Consider the following 21,934-nt stretch of genomic DNA (forward strand, 5'->3'; position numbering starts at 1 on the left):
GACCTGAATAGACAATGCAGATGTGAATATCACGATGGCAAATGAACAGAACTATACCTTTGTATCATAGGAGATTCTCTTTCATGTGTAGCCTTTCCCTCCTTCACGATTATCTTAACAAGAAAGGTGACCAGAATGAATTGGGCAATTGCACATCCAAAGCATCTTCCAATTTTGTTTGGTTTAGAACAGTGAACCCAACTGTTCTCATTTGCACAGATTAGGACAGTGTGAGAACCAGTCTACTCCTTCAGTAAACCATTTATAAAATGACCTGTAGTTCACTTAATATGATGGTCAGATTCAGCCATTAGGTGAATTCACAAGCTAAGAAGAGATGACTGATAGCTGAACTTATCTGAGGTAGAGATAGATAAGTTCAGCTATCAGTCATCGAACAAAATAGCTTTTACATTGGTAAACGCAAGCATTTATGCAATGTAATAGCAAAACTAAAGAAAATGCAGTTTGTGTTGTTCAGTATATCTATATCATTTTATGTCTTTATTACAGTGAAATTCCCAATATTTATCAATTAAGATCTGTCTTTCCACTTCAACAACTTTGTTGTTCAGATTGGCTATGCTCAGGATAATCCATATTTTATTGTAAAGCAAAAACATGTTTAACTTCCATTCAGCCATGCCCATTTATCACAGACTGCCTGGACAAACCCCAGCAATTTTCTTGGCAAGTTTTGTAGAATTGGTTTGCCACTGGCTGTTTCTTAGGCTGAGAGAAAATAAATCGCTCAAGATCCCCCAGCTGATTTCATGCCCAAAGCAGGTCTAGAACTCAGTTTCTCTGTTTTTAGCCTGATTGCCTTGCCACACATCAAAGTGGCTCTAAAGTAAAATTATTCTACATTTTATGAAGTAAAGCATTTTTCTTCAGGGTGGGTTTAAAAAATAGAAACATAATTTTTGGCCAGATTTTTTTCTACTTTTTCCCAAATAGGCTGGTATTCATTAGGTTTGGTATAATGATTAAGGTGTTGACCTAAAACCAGAAGAATGAATTATGTATGTCACTTTTTCTTGACCCAACCCATTTTAATAGAGTTGTGGAGAAAATAGGCTGGTGCATTAGGTATGTCTACCACCATGAATACATCAAATATAAAACAGGCCAGATGAAAAATATAATACCAGTTCATTACTGAACACTGTTCTACACAACAGTAAAGCAACACCCTTCTCTTGTATCAGCAAAAATTATTTGTTCTTGTTTAACCTTTTCCTTCTTTCAAAACTACATTGTTTTCTCCACTGTTGATAGAGGGATAAGTTGCCATTCTCTCTTTATGCACAGAATAACTCTTGTCTGAATAATCATGGAGGATGCAAAAAGGTAGTTAGCTTTAATGAAATTGCTGCAGTTGCCACTTGTATTAGTCATACAAGACCAACTCTTAGAGAAGAAGCAAAACTATACTGCTGATACTGTTACCATAGGAGAGCCCATCAAAAAGGCATTTTGCACATAAGTCTCACTAGGATCGTTGGAGTCTTCATAAATATTTCCTATGGAGAAGGGGTCTTGTGTCATCATACTTATTTCTTATACAGTAATTTGCCTTTATTTACTAATCTTCATGCATTCCATTAGTAGAAGCGGGGAATAAAATGTCCATATTCCCATGCTGTTTGGCTATGTTGGCTAAGGCTAATGAAAATGAAGTCCAATAAAATCTGGAGAGTTATAGCAATACTTCTCTTACAAGGCACAATTTTTTCAATCATTAGTATGCTGACTGGTTAGGTGCCTACCACTAAACCATAGCCAAGCAAATTGCACTATAAATTAGCATGTTGTACAAGTAAGCTATTTTATAGCACAGGATTTAAAATTGTTTAGCAAGTAACTTGAAAGTTTAGTGTGAACAACGAATTGTAAGTGAATTGTACCCATGCTTAATATCAGCATTATTTTATGTGTACAAATTCATAACCTATAGAGAAAGCAGGGTAGGCTTCAGTGATGGTGGGAAGTGTAATTCAGTGCCATGTACATTTGTGCTACCGTTAATACCTAATGCCACCTCATCTTTTGAATCATGAAAGCAAGCTGTATCTAATATGACACAAAGATCCCCTATCTGTTTAGATAAAAGAAAGGACCAGGATTTACAAATTCTCTGCTATGGGAAACATTGGATTGTGAAAGTTTCCCAGAAGAGAAAGCCAGCTCCACCATCCGGTCCATAATCTGCACAAAAAGAGGTTGGATGGGCATGAAGCAGGTTGTTATTTCAGCTGAAGAATGCACATTACTTCTGCTGTGCTGTGTATACACTAGAAAGATTATCTGAGCTCCAGTGTGTAGAAATAAAGAGGAAAAAAGCTGTGTCATGTGAAATCTCTGATTCTGTAAACAGAAGCAGCAGCTGTGTTAAACATTTGGGCACAACATTTACAGCAGATGATAGTATTATTAGAGTGTTATTTTCAAGGTAAGTTCTGTTCTTTTGAGAAAGAGAATAAAACTGACAAATCTTTTAGAACCTTTTATTCAACATCATCTTTTCCATTCCATTATATTTATTGTGGTATTTCTGTGCTGCTCCATTCCAACAAGCTATAAGCAGCAGACAAAATTAAAAGAAAATTCACAATGATCCAATATTATTGCAGCTACCAGAAGCGCCCCCCCCCTCACCCATTTCCCCCACCTCTTTCTGGGTTGTTTGCTTTTTCAGAACTTTCCTGAGAAGTGGAGGAATTTCAATATGCTTGTGCTTCTTAAGTTAAAGCATACATCTTGATGTTTAAAGGGTTATCCAACACTTATTTGGGATAGCAAATAGTTATGAGACACTTTAGAGAGATATTAGAAAGACATCATCTTAACATAACCTGTAACCAATGTGTAAATTTTCTGTGCTAGCAACTTGTAGAATCCAAGCTATAGTGATATAAAATCTGTTTTTGTTAATGCACAGTGCTATAAATTGCTAGAGTAGTACTGCATGTATGTTTTCTGTATAAATGGTGAAGTGTAGTTTGTTATATGAGAAATATATGAGAAATATTACAGTGTGGCAGGCCGCAAGATTCACTATCCAATTCTCATTCATGATCGTTTTACTAGAGTAGTTAATTCAGAGATGGGTGGAAATGAACACCAAAGGGAGGGATTACTTAGGATCTCAAATCTGTTTATTCTTAAGACTGCTGGCTGTGAGAGCAACGATCATCTTGTTTAATTGGTTTGTTAACAAGCATTTTAGCTTATTCCTTTCTTGAAAAGGCTTTTGTGCAGTTTATAGATAAACTACGAAGATGAAATATATAACCACACAACAGAACAGAAAACAGACAAAGAAACATAATTTCAGTACTACAGTACTTAAAATTACTGTGTGTGGGTAATTTATAATTAGACACAAGTAGATTGATAGAGATGTTATTGTGAAGCACTGGATGAAAATTTAAAAAATAACATAGTTTGATTGTTCCATTTCATTTTGTCAACTCTTTTTCCTTTATTCAATCATCTATAACTTTGGAAATAGTTTAGAAAAAACAATCTGTTAGGATGCCATGAAAATTCAGATGTTATAGAGTTCAGTAAAGCTAAGACTGCAAAAATCCAACAGGTCATTTATCATCAAAGTTGGACCACTAGATAAACTGCACGCAAACTTGTTCATCAGGTATGTTAGACTAAATTCTTGCTACTTTGCCTATCTGCTGGTTAAGTTAGAATCCACATTTGGAGAGTGGTGCAGAGGGGCAAGCAAGAATGCCACATTTTATACTTTGGCATAATACAAACTTAGTGGAGCCAGTTTCTGTCCATATTTCAACACTGGATTTAAACAATTAGTAACTCAATAAGAGGAAAATGACTTTTGGCCTGTTCTTGAGCAGGAAGTAGAATGGCTATCAATGCACTCTTCATAATCTTGGTTTTGTTTCCTTCTGTTCGTTTGTCCTGAAAGTTTATGGATTTGAGATGCTGAGTATCACTTCTACCCTATAAATACATTGGTGAAGGTATTGGTGCGTTATGTGGCTGAAACTTGCTGAGCTTGGCTGAATGAGCGCCAGGGATTAGCAATACAATTCACCATTGATTTAGCAACAATGCTATTATATACCCCAAGCACTGATGGGATTTGTTCAATGTTCATGACTTGGGCTCTGAGGTGAAAAAGGGGCTTGCTCATAGCTTTCTAAGCCTCTTTGACAGCATCCAGCAGACTGTTGATATTATATAAATTCTTTTGAAAAAAAAATCAGCCTTTGTAAAAAGAGCCCATTTTTAACTTTGATGCGAAGCAAATTATACAGTAAAATGAATCTCAATAATTTTAGATATGTAAAAATAATATGCAGAGAATTTCCGCTTATCTCACAAATGAAGAAGTACTGTATGAGGTTTTTGACTCATTTCTTTAACTGGATTCTCTTTATCCACTTTTAGGATTTGTGTTGCAAACAGATTGTGTTTTATATCATATTTATGAAGAAATATTGAAAATTCAGGAGGGTTCATAAACTTTTAAGTACTACAGTAGGTGATCTTGGGCACTTATACTCTCTCAGCCTGACCTGCCTTCCTAGATTGGTTTTTAAAAAAAAATGGTATAAGAGATTGCTACTCAAATACATTGTGTTCCTGCAGGGAAAAATAAACAATAAACAAACAAATATATTTTAGGGATACTAAGAACTTCTAAAGAAGCTTGAGAGAAGCTTCTTTTCCACTATGATGGGAAAAGATATTTTATGACATTAGATTTCATTTCTAGAAATCATTAAGTAATTGAAATTTAAAAATTAAAATTATTTGATTAAATTAAGAGCTGTCTTTTTTATGATCAATTTTTTTTGTTCCATTGGAAAATTCATAATGAACATCTTTTTGATTCTGTTCAGGTAAGATATTTAAACAGAGGGATTAAGAAATTATGGGAATATCCTAATCATGTCAACTCACTCTGAAAATTAACCCAGAGGTTGTTGGGACTGCATTAACTACCATTGGTTTACTTTGCAAGACTAAATAACCCTCTTAACCTATTTTAAAAGAAATATTGTGATGGGACTAGATGGAGAAAAGTTATTTTAAGCAGGCATCTGCAAATCTTCTTGTGATTTCTGTTTCAAGCTTTATAAATAAACTGTCCAAGACCAGATAAGTGTTCCCATTCGGATGCTTGCTTTTCTGGATGGGGAAAAAATAGCTGTGACTCAACCCAGGCAAGATGGACTGACTCTGGGTACCTTGGATCTGGGGAACTGCCATCTCTACCTCTCAATGGGACAGCACTCCCCTAAACAGAATTGCTTAACTAATTGGAGACCGCCCCCCCTCCCCCCGGATTCACAATTACTTCTCAAGAAGCAGGGTAGATTGCTTTATTCTTGGACTAAACAGTGTAGCTCACAATTACTCATGCTGTAGTTACTTCCCTCTTGGACCAGTGTAATATGCTCTATATGGATCTACCTTTGAACAGAACCCAGAAACTTCTAGAATGGTCTAGAATGCAGCAGTGGGCACAGTTTGGACACCCTATAGTTTCTGCTGTTACACAAGCTGCATTGATTTATAGTTTATTTTGGGGTGTAATTCAAGGTTCTGGATAGTACTCTGAAAAACTTGTATGGAATAGGGTTAGATCTCTTCTTAGGATAGGGGTATCAAACTCGCATCCCACAAACCGGATGTGTGGTGTGCTGGCCATGCCCACCTCCAATTTAGTGAAGGGGGGGGAAGTCGTGATACATCACTTGAAGACAATGTGACGCCGTGAGTTTGACACCCCTGCCCTAGGACATCTATTCATCCCAATAAATTGGAAAAGGTAAGGTCACTATAGATTCCTTTGGTCAAATGTTGTCATTTGGCAGGACTGAACAAGTGAGACTTTCTTGTAGTTGTGCCTAGTCTATGGTACAGTCTTGTGCCTAAGATACAGAGGTTGCTTAACCTTTCTTGCTTACAAAAGGTTGTTAAGACCTGGCTTATCCCTCAGATATTGGGCCAGAATAAGCACAGCATTGGTGTTTTGTTATGGCATATGGTGATCTGTCAGAGTATTTGTCTTTTTTAATTTTTTTTTTATTTGTATATTGTTAGGTGCCTATGGTCATTTGATGCAATATGGCCAATCAGATATACGTATATTTCAAATAATAAGCTGTTCAAGGATATCAAAGGGCAAATTAAGCATTTTATTCATTTATTTGTTCATTTCTTTGTTTAATTATTTTTTTAAGTTGCCCATCTCCCCTATAAGATGGCTTCGGGAGGCTTATTTTGGCAGTTTTGATGCAATTTCCAAACTGCCAAGATAAATGCACAAATACTAACCATGCAACATTTCAGTCTAGCATTCCCATTCAGAATCTTCTTTTCTAGCAGTTACACAAAAGTAGGAAAAACTCATCATTATTTTACATTCAGCATGTTTGGGGTATTTTAAAATGAATATTTACACATTGGTGCTGACTTATAAAGTAAATTGAATTTGGATTCTTGATTTATAGCTGCTGTATCCAGCTCAATATGTCCACAGGTGAAATTGTCATTTTTTTTTTCTCCATGTATTCTCACAATTGCTTTCTTTCAGTTCTTTTCAGTCTAAAGTAAAACATCTGTAATCCTGAATAATACATTCATTTCCGGGGGGGGGGGGATCACTTTTCTCCTTGATCTCAGGCAAAAATAATTAGAGATGTAGGATTTACAAATATCTTAACAGATTAACGGAGTTGGAAGGGACCTTGTCCGTCATTTAGTTCAACCCCTGCCCAAGCAGGAGACCCTACACCATTTCTGACAAATGGTAGTCCAATCTCTTCTTGAAAGCCTCCAGTGATGAAGCTCCCACAACTCTTGAAGGCAAGCTGTTCCATAGGTTGATTGCGCTCACTGTCAGAAAATTTCTTCTTATTTCTCCTTGTTCAGTTTCCATCCATTATTCCTTGTCTGGCCTTCAGATACTTTGGAAAAGAGTTTAAACAACCCCCCCCCCTCTCTGTGGCAGACCCTTAAATATTGGAACATTACTATCATATCTCCACTGGTCCTTCTCTTCACTAGACTAGCCATGCCCATTTCCTCCAATCGTTCATCGTATGTTTTAGCCTCCATCCCCCTAATCATCTTGGTTGCTCTTCTCTGCACTTTTTCTATAGTCTCAACATCTTTTTAATAGCATGGTGACTAAAACTGGATGTAGTGTTCTAGGTGTGATCTTACTAAGACTCTATAGAATGGTTTTAGTACCTCACTTGATCTTGATTGTATCCCTCTGTTAATGCAATTTAGTATTGCATTGGCTTTTTTGGCTGCCACCACACACTGTTAACTCATATTTAATTGGTTGTCCACTAAGATTCCAAGATCCCTCTCACAGTTACTGCTATTAAGCCTGGTTTCTCCCAATCTATATGTGTATGTTTCATTTTTGTTGCCCAAGTGTAAGATTTTACTTTTATCTAATTAAATTTCATTTTGTTAGATAGGGCCCAGTGTTCAAGTCTGTCAAGATCCATCTGGATCTTGAGCCTATCATCTAGGGTGTTAGCTATTTCTGCCAGCTTAGTATCATCTGCAAATTTGGTAAGTTCCCCTTTTATTACCGCATCTAAGTCATTTATGAAGATATTATGAAGATCTGTGGTATTGTTGGCAAAATGTTCTCTTGTGAGTCCCTATGCAAAAGGACCGTGTTATGGCTGGCTGGTAAATAATACAATAGCTCTTCTCTCCAGAGAATGCTGAAGACTGTCCAGCCCTCTGGCTCTGATTCTAACGAGACTGTCACTCCCAGGTCAATCCCTACAATTTCTGCTGACCAGATTGACCTTCATAATGAGATCATGTCTTTCCAGAAATCCCGCTGATGCTTCATTCTGCCAAAGTGGTATATATAGAGGGATGTTTTCTATAATCCCACAGTGTGGTTCAGCTAAGACCTCACTATCATCAAAGTGACTGCACTGTCTTTTCCCCCACTTCTAAGCTTGCAGCCACAGCAAAGACCATGGATATTACCATTCAGCATCCCTGGTTCAAACGGGCTCTTGGACCTTTAATTCCAAGCCGCTTTTTTGACCATTTTTTTGGAGATGGTTTTTTTGAATATGATCTCCTGCCTTTGTTTTCTTCTACCATCAGCCCATACTACAGGCAATCTTTCTTCCGTACTTTGCTGGACTCAGGTGTTTCTGAGGTAAGACCCCTATACGTCAATATATTTAAACCATTTTAAAGATCTCTCCTAAAAGCAACACTAAACCACCAGGGTTTTGATTTCTGGCAACATTGACTAGAGGCCAGAATGTGGTAGGATTTACAATAGTTTGCAAAAGCAAACAACATAATCTGAACTTGTTCCAGAATTTAATCAATCTTATCAATATTATAGGCAGGTTAGATGGCCAAAGAACAATAGCAGACTGTTGTTCTTATCAAATACTTAAATTGTAATGCAGGTGTCTTGTGATGATAATTTGAAAGGAAGAAGCATATTTGTTCTTAATATACTTAAATATTTGCTAAATATGGATTGGAATACATATATACATACTTAGCTGAAAGCAGATGTTTGTGTGTGTGACATTTGTATTCAAATCAAATGGTTTCTTTATAGCTAGAAATAAATTCATGTTCAACTATTAGTTCTGCACCTTGTTCTTTACAGAAAATGTTAGGCATGTTATGATCAGAGTGCTTTTAGTGGTCTATATGAAAGAATAGCCTACCAACCATTTATAAAGTGTTACGGAGACCATGTGTTCAGAACAGTCAGGTTTGAAATGCCACCTGTTTACTCTTTCTTCTGTTCCATATTCTACAAACATGTAAAATATAAGTCAACAAGCTAGCAAGATGTTAAAGTGGTTACTTTCAAAAATCAGTGAGAAATCTTAAGATTACTAAAGTGTTTATGCATGTATGTATATTTAAGGTCAGTGAATTACAAATTGTACTAAATGATTTGATGGAAATGAAAAAAAATCTATTCACAAAATGCCCAAACCACTAAGTGAATGGTGCTGTGATCTTAATGTGAAGTGAAAGGAATCCAGAAAATGCATTGCAAGAAGCTTTTCTGTAGGAACATATACAAGTCCAAAATGTATATCCAAATCTAGCATATTAATTCCTATGCTTTGAATAAATCAATGTTGTTATTTTCAATTATCAATCTTAAAATAGTACTTAAACATGGATAACTTCTATTGCCTCCTGCCTCCTGTGTACTCTCTCACCTTCATAGGTTTTCCAAATAGCAAGAAAAAAAGATCATGTCATTTAGACTCATATAAGGTGAAGAAAGACAAAAACACTATAAAAACTTTGTCCACACATTCATTTTAGTTTAATATGAAACAGTAGTCTTCTACCATATTTTCAATATACAAATTATTTTAAAAATCTTGCTAGCACAAAAGCTCCCCAACTCAATATTCATTGCAGTAAGGTATTTAGCACCCCCCAGTCAGTTCATCTCCAACCAGCCCTAGCCCGAGGCTACTTTTAAAAAGCTCAGATATTTTGTTCTTATAAACTGTATTGCAGAGGACATCATCACATAATCTGAGAGAAGAGAATAAAAATAGCTTAATCACCTAATCTTGCTAATAGTTTAAATTTTAATTCTTGGGGGGGAATGTGTTTGTGTGGTCTTTATTTTATTCCAGGTGAGATCTGACCGAGACAAGTTTCTTGTCTTTTTGGATGTAAAGCATTTCTCCCCTGAAGATTTGAGTGTGAAAGTCATCGAGGACTTTGTGGAAATTCATGGCAAACACAATGAAAGACAGGTAAGGAAGAGTGATAATGAAAATTTCCATTACATTACAAATGCAAAGAAATTGTTTTCATTCACTTAATATTAACAGTTTAGGTAAAGGGGGTTGATTCTGCATCTGCTCCAGGAAAGATCATATGATTAGATATAGTGATGATAATGTTACTGTAGGACTAATACCAATGGCTAGAAGTTTTAGGAATGTTTATTATAAGCTAAAAAATAGACATTTCCTATGGAAAATGTTATCCAATAGACTGACTTGAAAGGTAGTAACTTCTCTTGCACTAGAAATATTAAAACAGAGCTGGACTGTCACCATTAAAGGAAGCCATAATGCCACTAATTTCAAATCTGGACTAGAATACCTCGAAGTCTCCTTCCAACTCTGATTACAGGTTTTTTTTAAAAAAATATTTTTCTCATCATATTTAGAAGGCAATAGACATAATCGGAGAATGATCTTTGACTACATAAAAAATGTAATCTGGAGTTCTAAGAAAAAAGCTTGTGCTCAAATAATGTCAGGTAAATATAGCTGCATTGTCCATAGGAGAAAGACCAAAATGTATAGTAGAGTAAGAAAAATAGTAATATTATTTAAAAAGTTTTCAGATCTTGAAATAGATTGTAGAGGAGTAGCTACAGTATGTTAGTCATTCATAGCAAAAAAAAAAATTAATGGTTTTTTTTGTTACCTATTGAGTTACTTATGGCAGACAGAGATGGATAGTGGCTTTTATTTATTGTTAGTTTGCTTATTTATGACACGTGTCTAGGCTACCTCGCTTGCCAATAACTGCTTGTCCTCAGTCTGTAAAGTCTGAAGTTTTGGGAAACAGCCATGAAACATCTTCAAACTGCTTCAGAAGAAATGGAAAATATCCACAGTTCATTATCTTCCTCCAAGTCACCTTTTTCTTCTCATTATACTTCTACAGTTTGGATTTTCTTTAACAATCTAATTAAAATTATAAAAGGTCACACAGACCACAAAGACAAACAAATTATCTTATATATTTTGGTGGATTAGAATCTACTTTAACATATTCATTTCATTATATTGTGATCCACCAGTTTATATTTTTATTTCTTCATTTTTTTTGCTACGAATGACTTAACATACTACTACTCTACAATCTATTTCAAGTTCTGAAAATTTTTTAAATGATACTTTTTTTTAACTTTATTATATATTTTGGTCTTTCTCCAATGGACAATACTGCCATAAGTAACATAAATACTCAATAGATAACAAAAACCCCACTAAGAAATATATTGCTTTTCATGTGGAAATCCAGAATTTCACACTTTGCTATGTGAAAATATGAACCTATAAAGTCATCATTTCCCTTAAAGTTATAAGACTGTGCTAAATGGGATTAACAGCCCCTTTCTTAGAGGCCTTAAAATCTAGTACTTTTAGAGAGAGGAAATAAAAAAGAAACAAGATCAAACTATGTAAGTATTTAGCTTTATGTCCAGTGTGGTAGATGAGAAAATTTAATTTGTCCTGCACTTTGTTTTTGATCTGAATGACTTTATTAATTTAAATTGAAGACCCAATCCTGCTGGTCTTTGGAAAGGCATTAAAACGTGCCTTTTTCCTTGTATTTGGAAATAGATTGATCGAAATTACCACCTAAAGGGTTGCAATGTATTTTGTGGGTTTCTAAGTGTCTGTCATTTCTAGTTGTGATATTAATGGTTTATTGTACCACACCTAAACATTATGTTGCCACATACACCTCATAAATCAATCAATAAATCTTCATCCCACTTTTGGCTTAATCTAAATATAAATCATTGTCAGAAGCAAAATACTCCCACAGTATAATCCTAGTCTGTATCAGGGCCATATATCTGTGACTGTGTGTGAGACAGGGAAAATGAAAGAAAGGAACATTTTTCATATAAGGAGTTATGAAGTTAGGGCCAAATGAATTCTTTGTCCTTAAAAATCACTCCTGGGCATTTATTTTAGAGGGCACATTATGAAAAAAATGGGTGCCAAAATGAACTCCATTATCTGATGGGCAATACTACTGAATAAATTGCAAAGACCCTGCTTTTATAAGTTAGCAAAGTTCCTTAGAGTTGAGAATCTAGAAATGGATTTTTTTCAAATACAGTACAGAAATGTTAGAAATATCTACCCCAGGACTTGCCACACAGAGACTGACCTTGAATCAGGGAGGTGCAGTCACTAGAGGCAAGGGAGGCGGAGCCTCACCAGTCTCCTCAGGAAAAAGAAAGAAATTTAAATATTTTTTAAACAATAATTAAAGCCAAGATAGTTGCTACCAGATTCCAGGTCACAGTGGCTTGGTGTCTGCTTAGTGTTAACCAAAGCAGGAGGCGAGAGAACTTGGGGCCTCCTTTCCATAAGGAATTTTTCGCCTTCTAAAAGTTAAGAAAGAGTTAAAAGGCAAAAAAGTTCAGATGCAAAAGAGGCACTAATTCTTCCGCCTCCTGATCTGGAAGCAGCGAATCATGTCTTCTTGAGCACGCTTATGTTGGGCGGGGCGTGCTTCAGAGGAGAGAGGAGTGGGAGAGAAGGAGGAGGCTGGCTCTTTGCTGCAGACCTGGGCGCTTGGCGGCTCCCGCGATGCAAAGTGCCCCACCGTCCCCGATGCTGCCGCCCACCCGCTGCCCCGGCCTGCTTCTCCAGGCTCCGGCGTGGAAGTCCCGGATCACCTCTGGGGGAAGGCTGGGTGAGAAGCGGAGCAAAGCTTCTCTGCGGCCTCCCGGCGCTGCGCAAAGACTCTCGCAGGAGCACGTGTCAGCGGCCGGCGGCCTGGAGTAGCCCCGGCTGCGAGACAAGGGAGCGCTTAAAGCAGCCGCTGCCGCCGCCACCACCCCTCCTTTGCCCGGTGGGGCGGTGGTGGCGGCAGCGGCAGCGGCTGCTTTAAGCGCTGCCTTGTCTCGCAGCCGGGGCCGCTCCGGGCCACCGGCCGCTGGCACGCGCTCCTGTGAGAGCCTCTGCGTAGTGCTGGGAGGCCACGGAGAAGCTTCGCTCTGTTTCTCACTCAGCTTTCCCCCAGAGGCGATCCGGGACTTCCAGCGGCGGAGCTTGGAGAAGCAGCGGATGCAGGCCAGGGCAGCGGGGGGGGCACTTTGCATCGCGGGAGCCGCCAAGCGCCTTTGCTGCAGACCCGGGCTCTTGGTTGCTCCCGCGATGCAAATCCCCCCCTGCCAAGGCCGACCGCTGCCCTGCTGAGCTGCTTCACAAAAGGATGCCCAGCTGAGCCTCACCAGGTATAAACCTCACCGCACGTCACTGCCTTGAATATATTTTAGTAGGATTGTTCAGAACATGTTAAATTCAAAACTGCTGCTTTGAAGAGTTCATGCTCAAAACAAAATGTATATGCTTCATGAGCTTTGGTTCAAGCATAAAACACAAGGTGACCATTTGAAGGGAAAACATTTCTAGTGTTTTCTACTGTTTTAGGTGATGCAGTTAAAAATTGACTTGCCTCTTGCCAGTAGAATTTTCCTTCCTAGGCCACTATAGCAAGATAGACCAGACATGAACTTATCACTACCGTCTTAGGGTTGGTAGCATGATCTGGGAATTGAGTTTTGGAGCAATGCTGCTGGCATTTTAAAGAAACCATTTGGGATCTGATCGTTCCCTCACTAGCAGCCATTGTTGTTTTATAAAATATTTATATATTATGTGAATGTGCTGGTTTACATATAAAGAAAATCAGGTGAAATGTCAGTGAGAAAATTAATTCTATATTGGTCTGGCTACTCATCTTAAAAGCGTGGGTGTGTTCTGTGCATGCTCCTGCTGATTTGTGATTCAGAATACCTGTATAATGCAGCTTGTCTTGCTCTTCTGTAGCAGCAGATTGAGGTTTGGTTTAGCAATCTATTTACGAAAGACCAGGACTCGAGACTACCAAGGTGCGAGAGAAACAGCTTTATTGACGCATCAAGAGTTCAGAGTGTTCGCACACCAAAACTGAACTGCCTGGGCTATGCCCTGGGCAGTGATTTTATACCTTTTAATCAAACTTCGTTAAATCAGAAAGCATTACAATAGGCATTTTGAATGTCCAAGCCCCCTGCTGAGGACAGGGAAATACATTTTGGAAAAATACAATGCAGAAGTGAATCCTATAAGTCATAAAAACAGGATAGAAAAAGTGCTGAGAGGTTGCCCACATTATTCTGTCCTTTGGCTATTTTCAGTATTCTACACCCACATTACTTCCGTGTGCCATCCTTGTGCAGAAGCTTGCGACATGTTCCCATAATATTTGTAATACTTAGGAGGAAGTTAGAAGTCAAAGTTAGAACTCAAGTGCACTAGAGTAAAATGTCAAGCTAATATAAGTGTATAAGGTCCATCCTATTAAGACCACCTAACCTGGCCAGCCACTGGTGGGTTTACCTGTGCACCCCCTCCTGCCTCACTTCAAAAGCACACTGAAAGGCACCCACAATCAATAGGACAAATGGAACATTTGCAAAGTGTATCCGCATACCTAAGCTCAGTTGCCATTCCACATAGCTATCTTTTATTTTCTGAAATGTTTGAAGGTGATCACTGATGGCTTGCTTCACATTCTTTGGAAATGGCTCTTTGGGAGTTTTTGATTGAAATGCCATTGAAAAGGGAATAACTTTGGATGGCTTGCTGAGTTTTTGGTGTTTACCATTGTACTCTGTGTGTTTCTTGTGTTCGTTGGTTTGTAGAGATCCAAGTGCATTTAAAAATGCAGCAGACTCTATGCAAATTAACTTTGCCTTTGTGTATCAGCTTGGGTATGTCTGTGCATGCCTTTTTTTTGCTACTGAGGATGTAAATATAATTTACATTTAGAATGTAAATGGTGGCAGTCAGATGGGAAAAGTCTGTATTTCCAGAATAAGGTGGCTTTCCATTTCAGTAGCTTGCACATGCTCCTTCCTTCCTTCCTTCCTTCCTTCCTTCCTTCCTTCCTTCCTTCCTTCCTTCCTTCCTTTCTTTCCTAAATGATTTGAAAGAATGTGCAAGAGATTAAGATATACGCATTGCTTTTTGAGGGCACACAATTATTTAGTCTGTCCATCAGTGAGTTAACTAGAGAATGTCAGGCTAATAACCAGTTATTGTTGTTTTTAAAAAAAAGCATAGCTCCCCCTCACCAATGCAAAGGAAGAAAGGTATAATTGCACTTGAAGAAAGATGAAACAAATCTCTCCATATGGCAATTTGGTTGTTTTCTTGAAGATGTTTCATTATCTGACCAGATAACATCTTCAGTGCTTGAAGGGAGTGCATTTGTTCTTTGTTTATATACAGTAACTTTTCAACTAGTCCAATATCCTTCTCAACTAGTCTGCCAGGCACTAGCCAGAGGGCTAGAAGCTGCCAAGTCTGGATCCAGATATGATACTTTGGACCCTGGCCCCCTGGACAAGCTACAGTTAACAGAAAGCAAACTCCACTCCCTTCTAGCACAGAAGATGTTACCTAGTTGGGTAATGAAATGTCTGGAACAAAACAGTCAGAGAAAGAGAAGAATCGGATTTCTATAAAATATGGAATAGAATTTATAAGTGGCTAGAAAACAGAAGCCAAAACAGGAAACAGAAATATTTGTTTATGGGGTTTTTTCTAAACTAGTATTGAATAAAAATTAACCAAAGTTACTAATTACTATCAAACTTAAAGTATTGACTACAATGTAAATATGACGATGATATGAACAACTAATATTATTACAAGTGTTAGCGCTAATGTTATTACATTCTCGGAGAAGTTTAAATCGATAGGAAGGCAATGCAGAATAAAGAACTACAAAGGCTAAACATGAATGCAGAAGGCTATATAACTATTTTATATTGTTATATTTGTCTTGGTTTTTCTTTCTTTTTTGTTGTGTTTTTTCTTTCTGTTTTATTTTATCATCATCTTCGTCATCATCCTCAAGTTGGCTTGTTGATAGCCCTCAACATGAAGTCATGTCCCTCCTATTCTTGTGATCCTGTGGTGGGAAATAAAGGTTACAAAACATTTTATCTGCTTCAGATTTTGCTCTGTCAAAGTACAGGCAGCTTGAAATATTGTGATGTAATATTCCAGATAGAATGATTTGTTTCAAGCTTGAAGTAAAATATATATTTCATTTATGTGTACCCCAAGATTGTAGCCCTGAACGTAATACTTTTTGAGTCAATACTTGAAAGATTAATCTTGGGAAAGTCACAGAATCTCATTTTTAATCTTAAAACTTTGATCAACAGTTATCTCTCTCTCAGACAGATTGCAACCATGAAAAAGAATAATGAAACAACATGAATTTGATGCTTGTAACAATGGGAAAAGACAGTACAAGAGTAATGGTTCCTCATCTGCAAAGAGGATAATGGAATATGTTAATTTTTGAAATCACAGCTTTATGAACCTAAACATCCTATCTTAATCACTGTTGGCCCATGCAGTATGAGGGTGATGTACTTATGTCATAAAGTAAAAATCTAGAAAAAAAGAAAAATGAGGTACAAAAATTCTGTTTCATCTTACCTGTTTCTGTATGCTGCTAATTTATTAACTGCAAAAAGTTCGGGGGGGGGGTTTGTAGGAAAGCAGAAAGATAATTCAAACAGCTGATTATATTATCTCAGAACTATATCAATCATTATCAATTAATCTGACAGCTTATTTGTTTTGCTACTTCTATTAACCACAGGGATTTCTACATTACTACAGTTGGATAAATTGGTGAGCCAATTTGGTCTACTGGTTAAGGCACCAGACTAGAAACCAGAAGACTGTAACTTCTATTCCTGCCTTAGCCATAAATGTCAGCTAGCTGACTTTGGGTCAATCACTCTCTTTCAGCCCATACAATGTCAGGCTTGGGCCACACTTAGTTATTCCAGAAAAAAAAAAGTGTACCCTGCAGTTTCAGCAAGATGCTATGAAGAAAAAATAAAGTTTTCACTTACTAGATCCTCCAAAATACTTTGAAATTGATCTATGATCCCCCCCCCCCACACACACACACTTCTACCAGTTGAGAATAAGGGTCAGTGATGGGTTCCGGATTCCGTTCCAACCATACTGGTTGGAACGGGCCCGGCATCACCCACATGGACACACATGGCACGCTCATGCATCGTACCTGCCTGCAATGCCTCTGCAAGCCTCCGCGACGCTCCAGCTGCTCAGCGGAGCATCGTGCAGGCGCCGTACATGCCATGTGCATATGTGGAAGCACCAAAGTCTTAAAGGACAGGTAAGGAGCTCGCATGGGCGGGTGGGCCCTCCGGAGCACTGTACCAGAATGGTACCCGGTGCTCCGGGCAGGCTCTGATCCACCTATACCGGGGTGTACCACTTGCAACCCACCACTAATAAGGAGTGAAAATCACTGTCTTGCTACAGGCTGCTATAGCAATAGCGATTAGCATTTAGACTTATATACTGCTCCATAGTGCTTTACAGCCCTCTCTAAGCAGTTTACAGAGTCAGCATACCACCCCAAGCAATCTGGGTCCTCATTTTACCAATCTCAGAAGGATGGAAGGCTGAGTCAACCTTGAGCTGGTCAGGCTCAAACTCCTGGCAATAAGCAGAGTCACTGTAGGTCACTGCTGCTTTCACTATGACAGTTTCTCACTTTCAAAATGGAAAGAAGGAAAAGAAAAGGAAAAACAAAAATACTACCCTCCCTCCTTCAAAGTTCTGATATTTTGCAGCACATCCAACTCCCTGCCAAAAGGAAGATGGAAAGAGGAAACAGGTTGCCAGTTTTCCCCTTCTTCCTTTTGTCTCGTTTGTGATGGGAATGGGAAGGGAACCATAGACATCTCAAGTTAATATCTGTTTTGCAGATCTTGAAGCTTAAGAGTTGGAAGGAGGAGGAGAGTACAAGAGTTCCCCCACAGTGGCAAAATAGAGCTATCATTGACTCTCCTTTCCTCCTCCCTGAATCTCTAGCTTTCAACTACAGTGTGGCTAAGAACGTATTACATTGGTTAGCATTTCAACACTATTGACATCATGAGAACCTATTTATTTAATACCATTTACAAGCTGAAACTACATGGCTAACACTAATATATTAACAGATAGGAGCCATACAGATCTTTAGGAGGATGTTCATCCACTACAACAGAAAAGGTAGCTTCTGAGATCCTGATAGATCACACTGTTTAATCAAAGAGACTCAAAGCACACTTCCTTTGTCTGATCTCCCTGGATAGGCACGTCTTATATCGTGAATGACTTTATAAAGCATAATTAGCATTTTGAATTTGCACCTGGATGCCAACTTGTAGCCAGTATAGCTTATGGAATAGCAACATCCCATTGGCATATTGTGGTGCCATATTCTGGATAAGCTGATGTTTCAAGTAGTCCTCAAAGTAAATGCCATGTAGAGCATAAAGTCCATTTTTGAGATGACTAGAGAATGAGTAACTAAAGATGTGAGCAACTGCCTGAAGGAATGGGCACAATTTGTACATTAGCTATGTACAAGTTATGTTGGTCATGGTTTCCACCTGCTCTTTGAGAAGGAATTGTAAGTTCAATGTGACTTAAAGACTCCGCACCAGTATCAGGTAGAAAAGTCCACAGAGGCAGAGGGATGATCTACATAGAGGTCTACAGTTGTTTTCAAAGTATTGCATGTCCCTTTATGTAGAAATGCCCAAAGCCTTAAATTATGTTTATTAACATGTCTAAAACAGCACAATATTTATACACATGTACATCACTGAATCTGTCAGGGATTCCTGGCAATTTACAACCAGCTGCAGGACAAATATATACTTAAAACATACACAGTAAGATAAAAATAAAAAGGTAAATTTTAAAAATGATCCCAGTAATTTAAATGGGATTTCTCCAATTCAACAAAAAAAACTACATAAATTAATAAAATTAATGATAGTAATACCAAAAAATTTTTCCACCAAATGTTTTCAGGAAGAGCTCTGTCTTTATATCTTCAGGAGTGATGTTAAAGAAGCAATTAGTCTGCTTTCTTAAAAGAAGCCATATTATACAGCAGGGCTATAAACATGATCTTGGCCCTCACATCATGGAAGTGGGGAACTTCAACTTCTCCTGGAATGACCATACAGGATGGGTTGATTCTGGCTTGGAAAGTGGTACTTCAAAAACCTGGGTTCCAAGACATTTAAGGCTTTATAGTCAGCAGGAGCCCTTCAGATCGCACCTGGGAAAATTCAGGTAGCCAATGCTGGACCTGCAATATGGATGCTATGTGCTCTGGTGACTGGTACTAGCCAAGAAGGAGGTCATTGCATTTTGCACCAATTACAATATGAAGATATCTTCAGAGACAGCTTTGTATAGAATATATGACTGGCTATATCATGCATAGATTAATCAATCTGCTCTTTGAAGAGGGGAGAGAAAGAATGAAAGCAATGTGGAGGGGCTATATGTTGGATCATTTCTGCACCAAGCTGATGTTTACAGAGCAATTGACTCTGTTAACTACACCCTTTAATGCCAATGAGTTTTGTTTTGTTTTTGTTTTTGTTGCGTCTCACTTCAGGATGACCATGGATACATTTCCCGTGAATTCCATCGTCGATACCGTCTTCCTTCCACTGTTGACCAATCAGCCATCACTTGCTCTCTGTCTACTGATGGCATGCTAACCTTCTCTGCCCCCAAGGTTCAGTCTGCCACAGAGCCCGGCCATAGCGAGAGACCCATCCCTGTATCCCGTGAAGAGAAGCCGACTTCAGCTCAGTCTTCTTAGTTTGAACCTCCTGCTGCTGAAGCATCCAGGCTATCCACCCCTTTCAGGCCTCATTCACAGCACCCTTACATAGATATCAGTGAACGTCTAGGAGGTTTTCTTTTTGTTTTCATTCTTCTCTTGGAAGGAATGAGGGCTGGATGAGCAGCTAGAGGATTTGAAGCTTTAGCCTAAACTTTCCCCCACTTTCACACACCTTGTTAGGATGACAAGGAAGATGAAGTATCTTCCAGAGCCTTCTGTATTCTTGCTGAAAGGGTTCTAAATCTCAGGCTGTATCTGATAACATCTGTCAAGCCCAAGTACAGGGCCAGATTGGCAACATGAGCTGTCAAAGCATAGATCAGTCCTATGAAGGCTGATGCAATGAAAGAATACAGATTTGTTGTCTTCTAAAGTAATTGAAGAGGCAGGAGCGAGGTGTGCTTAGCTGAGTAGGAGGGTGGTGGTGGTGGTGGAAATGGGGAGTGGTAGACAGTTGCAACAAATTTGCTCTGCCCACTTTTAAGTAAAAAGAAATGAAGGAGTTCATGGTACTTGGAGGGATTTATAATTTTCTTCATTAAAAGTGTATTTTTTTTAAAAAAAAAATCCCTCTGCAACATCCATAGCAGTGACATCGTAAGAGCCACTAATGCAAGAAAGAGAATCTTTGCAGGCCTTTCAGGATCCATCACAGTTCAGAAGCTTCAAACCTGTATTCAGCTGTCCCTGGTCAGCAGTATATATGCCACCTTCCTTAATCTTGCTGTAATTCTAATATAGTTCCATCTGTTTTACTGATATCTAGCATGCAACCTGAAATTCCAGCCAGTGGCAATCAATAAAGAAAATGTGAAATAAGCAACTCCTTTTCCTCCATTCTCTTTTCCATTCTCCTTAGAAGCTTGCATTTTAAAAATAAATATGAGACAAATGCAGTACAGTTCCTCTGTTTACTTTGCAAATTTATCTTTTATCATTTATCTTACTAGGCCAAAGGAGCAAGATACCAGCTTTTTTTTAAAAAAAAGTCTAGTAATGTCGCATTTATTTTTCATTCAATGAATTCAATGAACTAAATGTGACAAAATCACATACACATTGCCCCAAAGAGGAAACAACATCAACAAAATGACACAAGATCATCATTTTGCTTGCATAATTTCTGTATTTATTATTCATATGCATAGATCCATATTTAGAAATCTTTACAATTTAAATAATATACTTTAATAGTTATAAAGGTTCACCGACAAATGCGCGCCCAACAAATGTGCACTGACAAAACCGCCACAACAAAACTGCAATGTTAAAAGCACGCCCACTAAAGCGCGTCAACAAATGCGCGCCGACAAAAGTGCACCATCGAAAACAGCGTGAAAACAACGGTAACGTTAACAACCCGAACCCTAATCCTAACCTAAAAACCCTAATCGTGCTTTTGTGGGTGCGGTTTTGTCGGCGCGCTTTAATGGGCACGCTTTCAACGTCGCCGTTTTGTCGCGGCGGTTTTGTCGGCATGCAATTGTCGGGTGCGCATTTGTCGGGTCACGAGTTATAAATATATCAATCTGCTATTTGGAGCTGTTTGTGGCAATGTAACATTAAACTCATGGCTCCTTTCTCATATGCAGTATCAGTCTGTCTCTTAAAAACGTAAGGGACCAGAGAGCTTTTGAAATGCTCCTTATGAAAGTAAGGAGACACTTGAGAAACTCAAAGTGGTTCATTGAAGAATTTTGTAAGAATGGGCTTTTCTTCCAGATTAATGCTTTCTAAAAGCTTGCATGCAACTAAGTTTAGAGAAGATTATCACCTTAACAGTCACTGAATATTTTTCATTTTTTTTCATTTTCACTTTATTTGTATGCCGCCCTTTTCCCTGGGGGGACTCAGGGCGGCTCACAGTTCAAAAGAGGGGGGGGAAGGACAAACAATTTACAACATGGAGACACTACATCATTTAAGAACACAACAGTCATACAATTCGAGTGGGGTTAGAATCGTTAACCCCAGGCCAGCCGGGACAGCCAGATTTTAAGGGCGGCGCAGAAGGACTGGAGGGTGGTGAGGGTCCGAATCTCCACGGGGAGTTCGTTCCAGAGGGTCGGAGCAGCCACCGAGAAGGCTCTCCTCCGGGTAGTTGCCAGTCTACACTGGCTGGCTGATGGAATTCGGAGGAGGCCTAATCTATGCGATCTTATCGGTCTAGTGGAGGTAATTGGCAGTAGGCGGTCTCTCAAATACCTACAGAAAGATTTCAAACAGAAGTTTTTCTCCATAATAATCACCAGGAAATAACATGATGGTTTGTATCTAAACAAGACACAAATGGTATATTAACGAATAACAACTGAAAAAATATTCTGAAGCTTTTTACTTAAAAAAAAACCCCTCTAAATATATCAAAATCTATATAAGCACCACCAGATAT

General features: G+C 38.4%; 1 protein-coding gene across 1 annotated transcript; it reads left to right on the top strand.

The window, feature by feature from the left end:
* The first annotated feature begins 7,901 nt into the window (after positions 1-7,901).
* CRYAA (crystallin alpha A) lies at positions 7,902-20,365 on the top strand. The gene is made up of 3 exons (XM_014058701.2): positions 7,902-8,191; positions 9,666-9,788; positions 19,309-20,365. The coding sequence occupies exons 1-3, from the start codon at positions 8,003-8,005 to the stop codon at positions 19,516-19,518; spliced, it is 522 nt and encodes a 173-aa protein (XP_013914176.1). The 5' UTR covers positions 7,902-8,002; the 3' UTR covers positions 19,519-20,365.
* Positions 20,366-21,934: the final 1,569 nt, after the last annotated feature.

Source organism: Thamnophis sirtalis, unplaced genomic scaffold (genome assembly GCF_051295495.1).
Source record: "Thamnophis sirtalis isolate CommonGarterSnake01/CBP01778 unplaced genomic scaffold, rThaSir2_p1.2 scaffold_8, whole genome shotgun sequence".
NCBI classification, from domain to species: Eukaryota; Metazoa; Chordata; class Lepidosauria; order Squamata; family Natricidae; genus Thamnophis; species Thamnophis sirtalis.

Bases quoted from the DNA above. Each gene is read 5' to 3' on its own strand.
- CRYAA (XM_014058701.2), top strand. From the start codon at position 8,003: ATGGATATTACCATTCAGCATCCCTGGTTCAAACGGGCTCTTGGACCT. The intron at 8,192-9,665 runs GTAAGACCCCTA...ATTTTATTCCAG, and splicing joins TGGACTCAGGTGTTTCTGAG to GTGAGATCTGACCGAGACAA. The intron at 9,789-19,308 runs GTAAGGAAGAGT...GTCTCACTTCAG, and splicing joins GCAAACACAATGAAAGACAG to GATGACCATGGATACATTTC.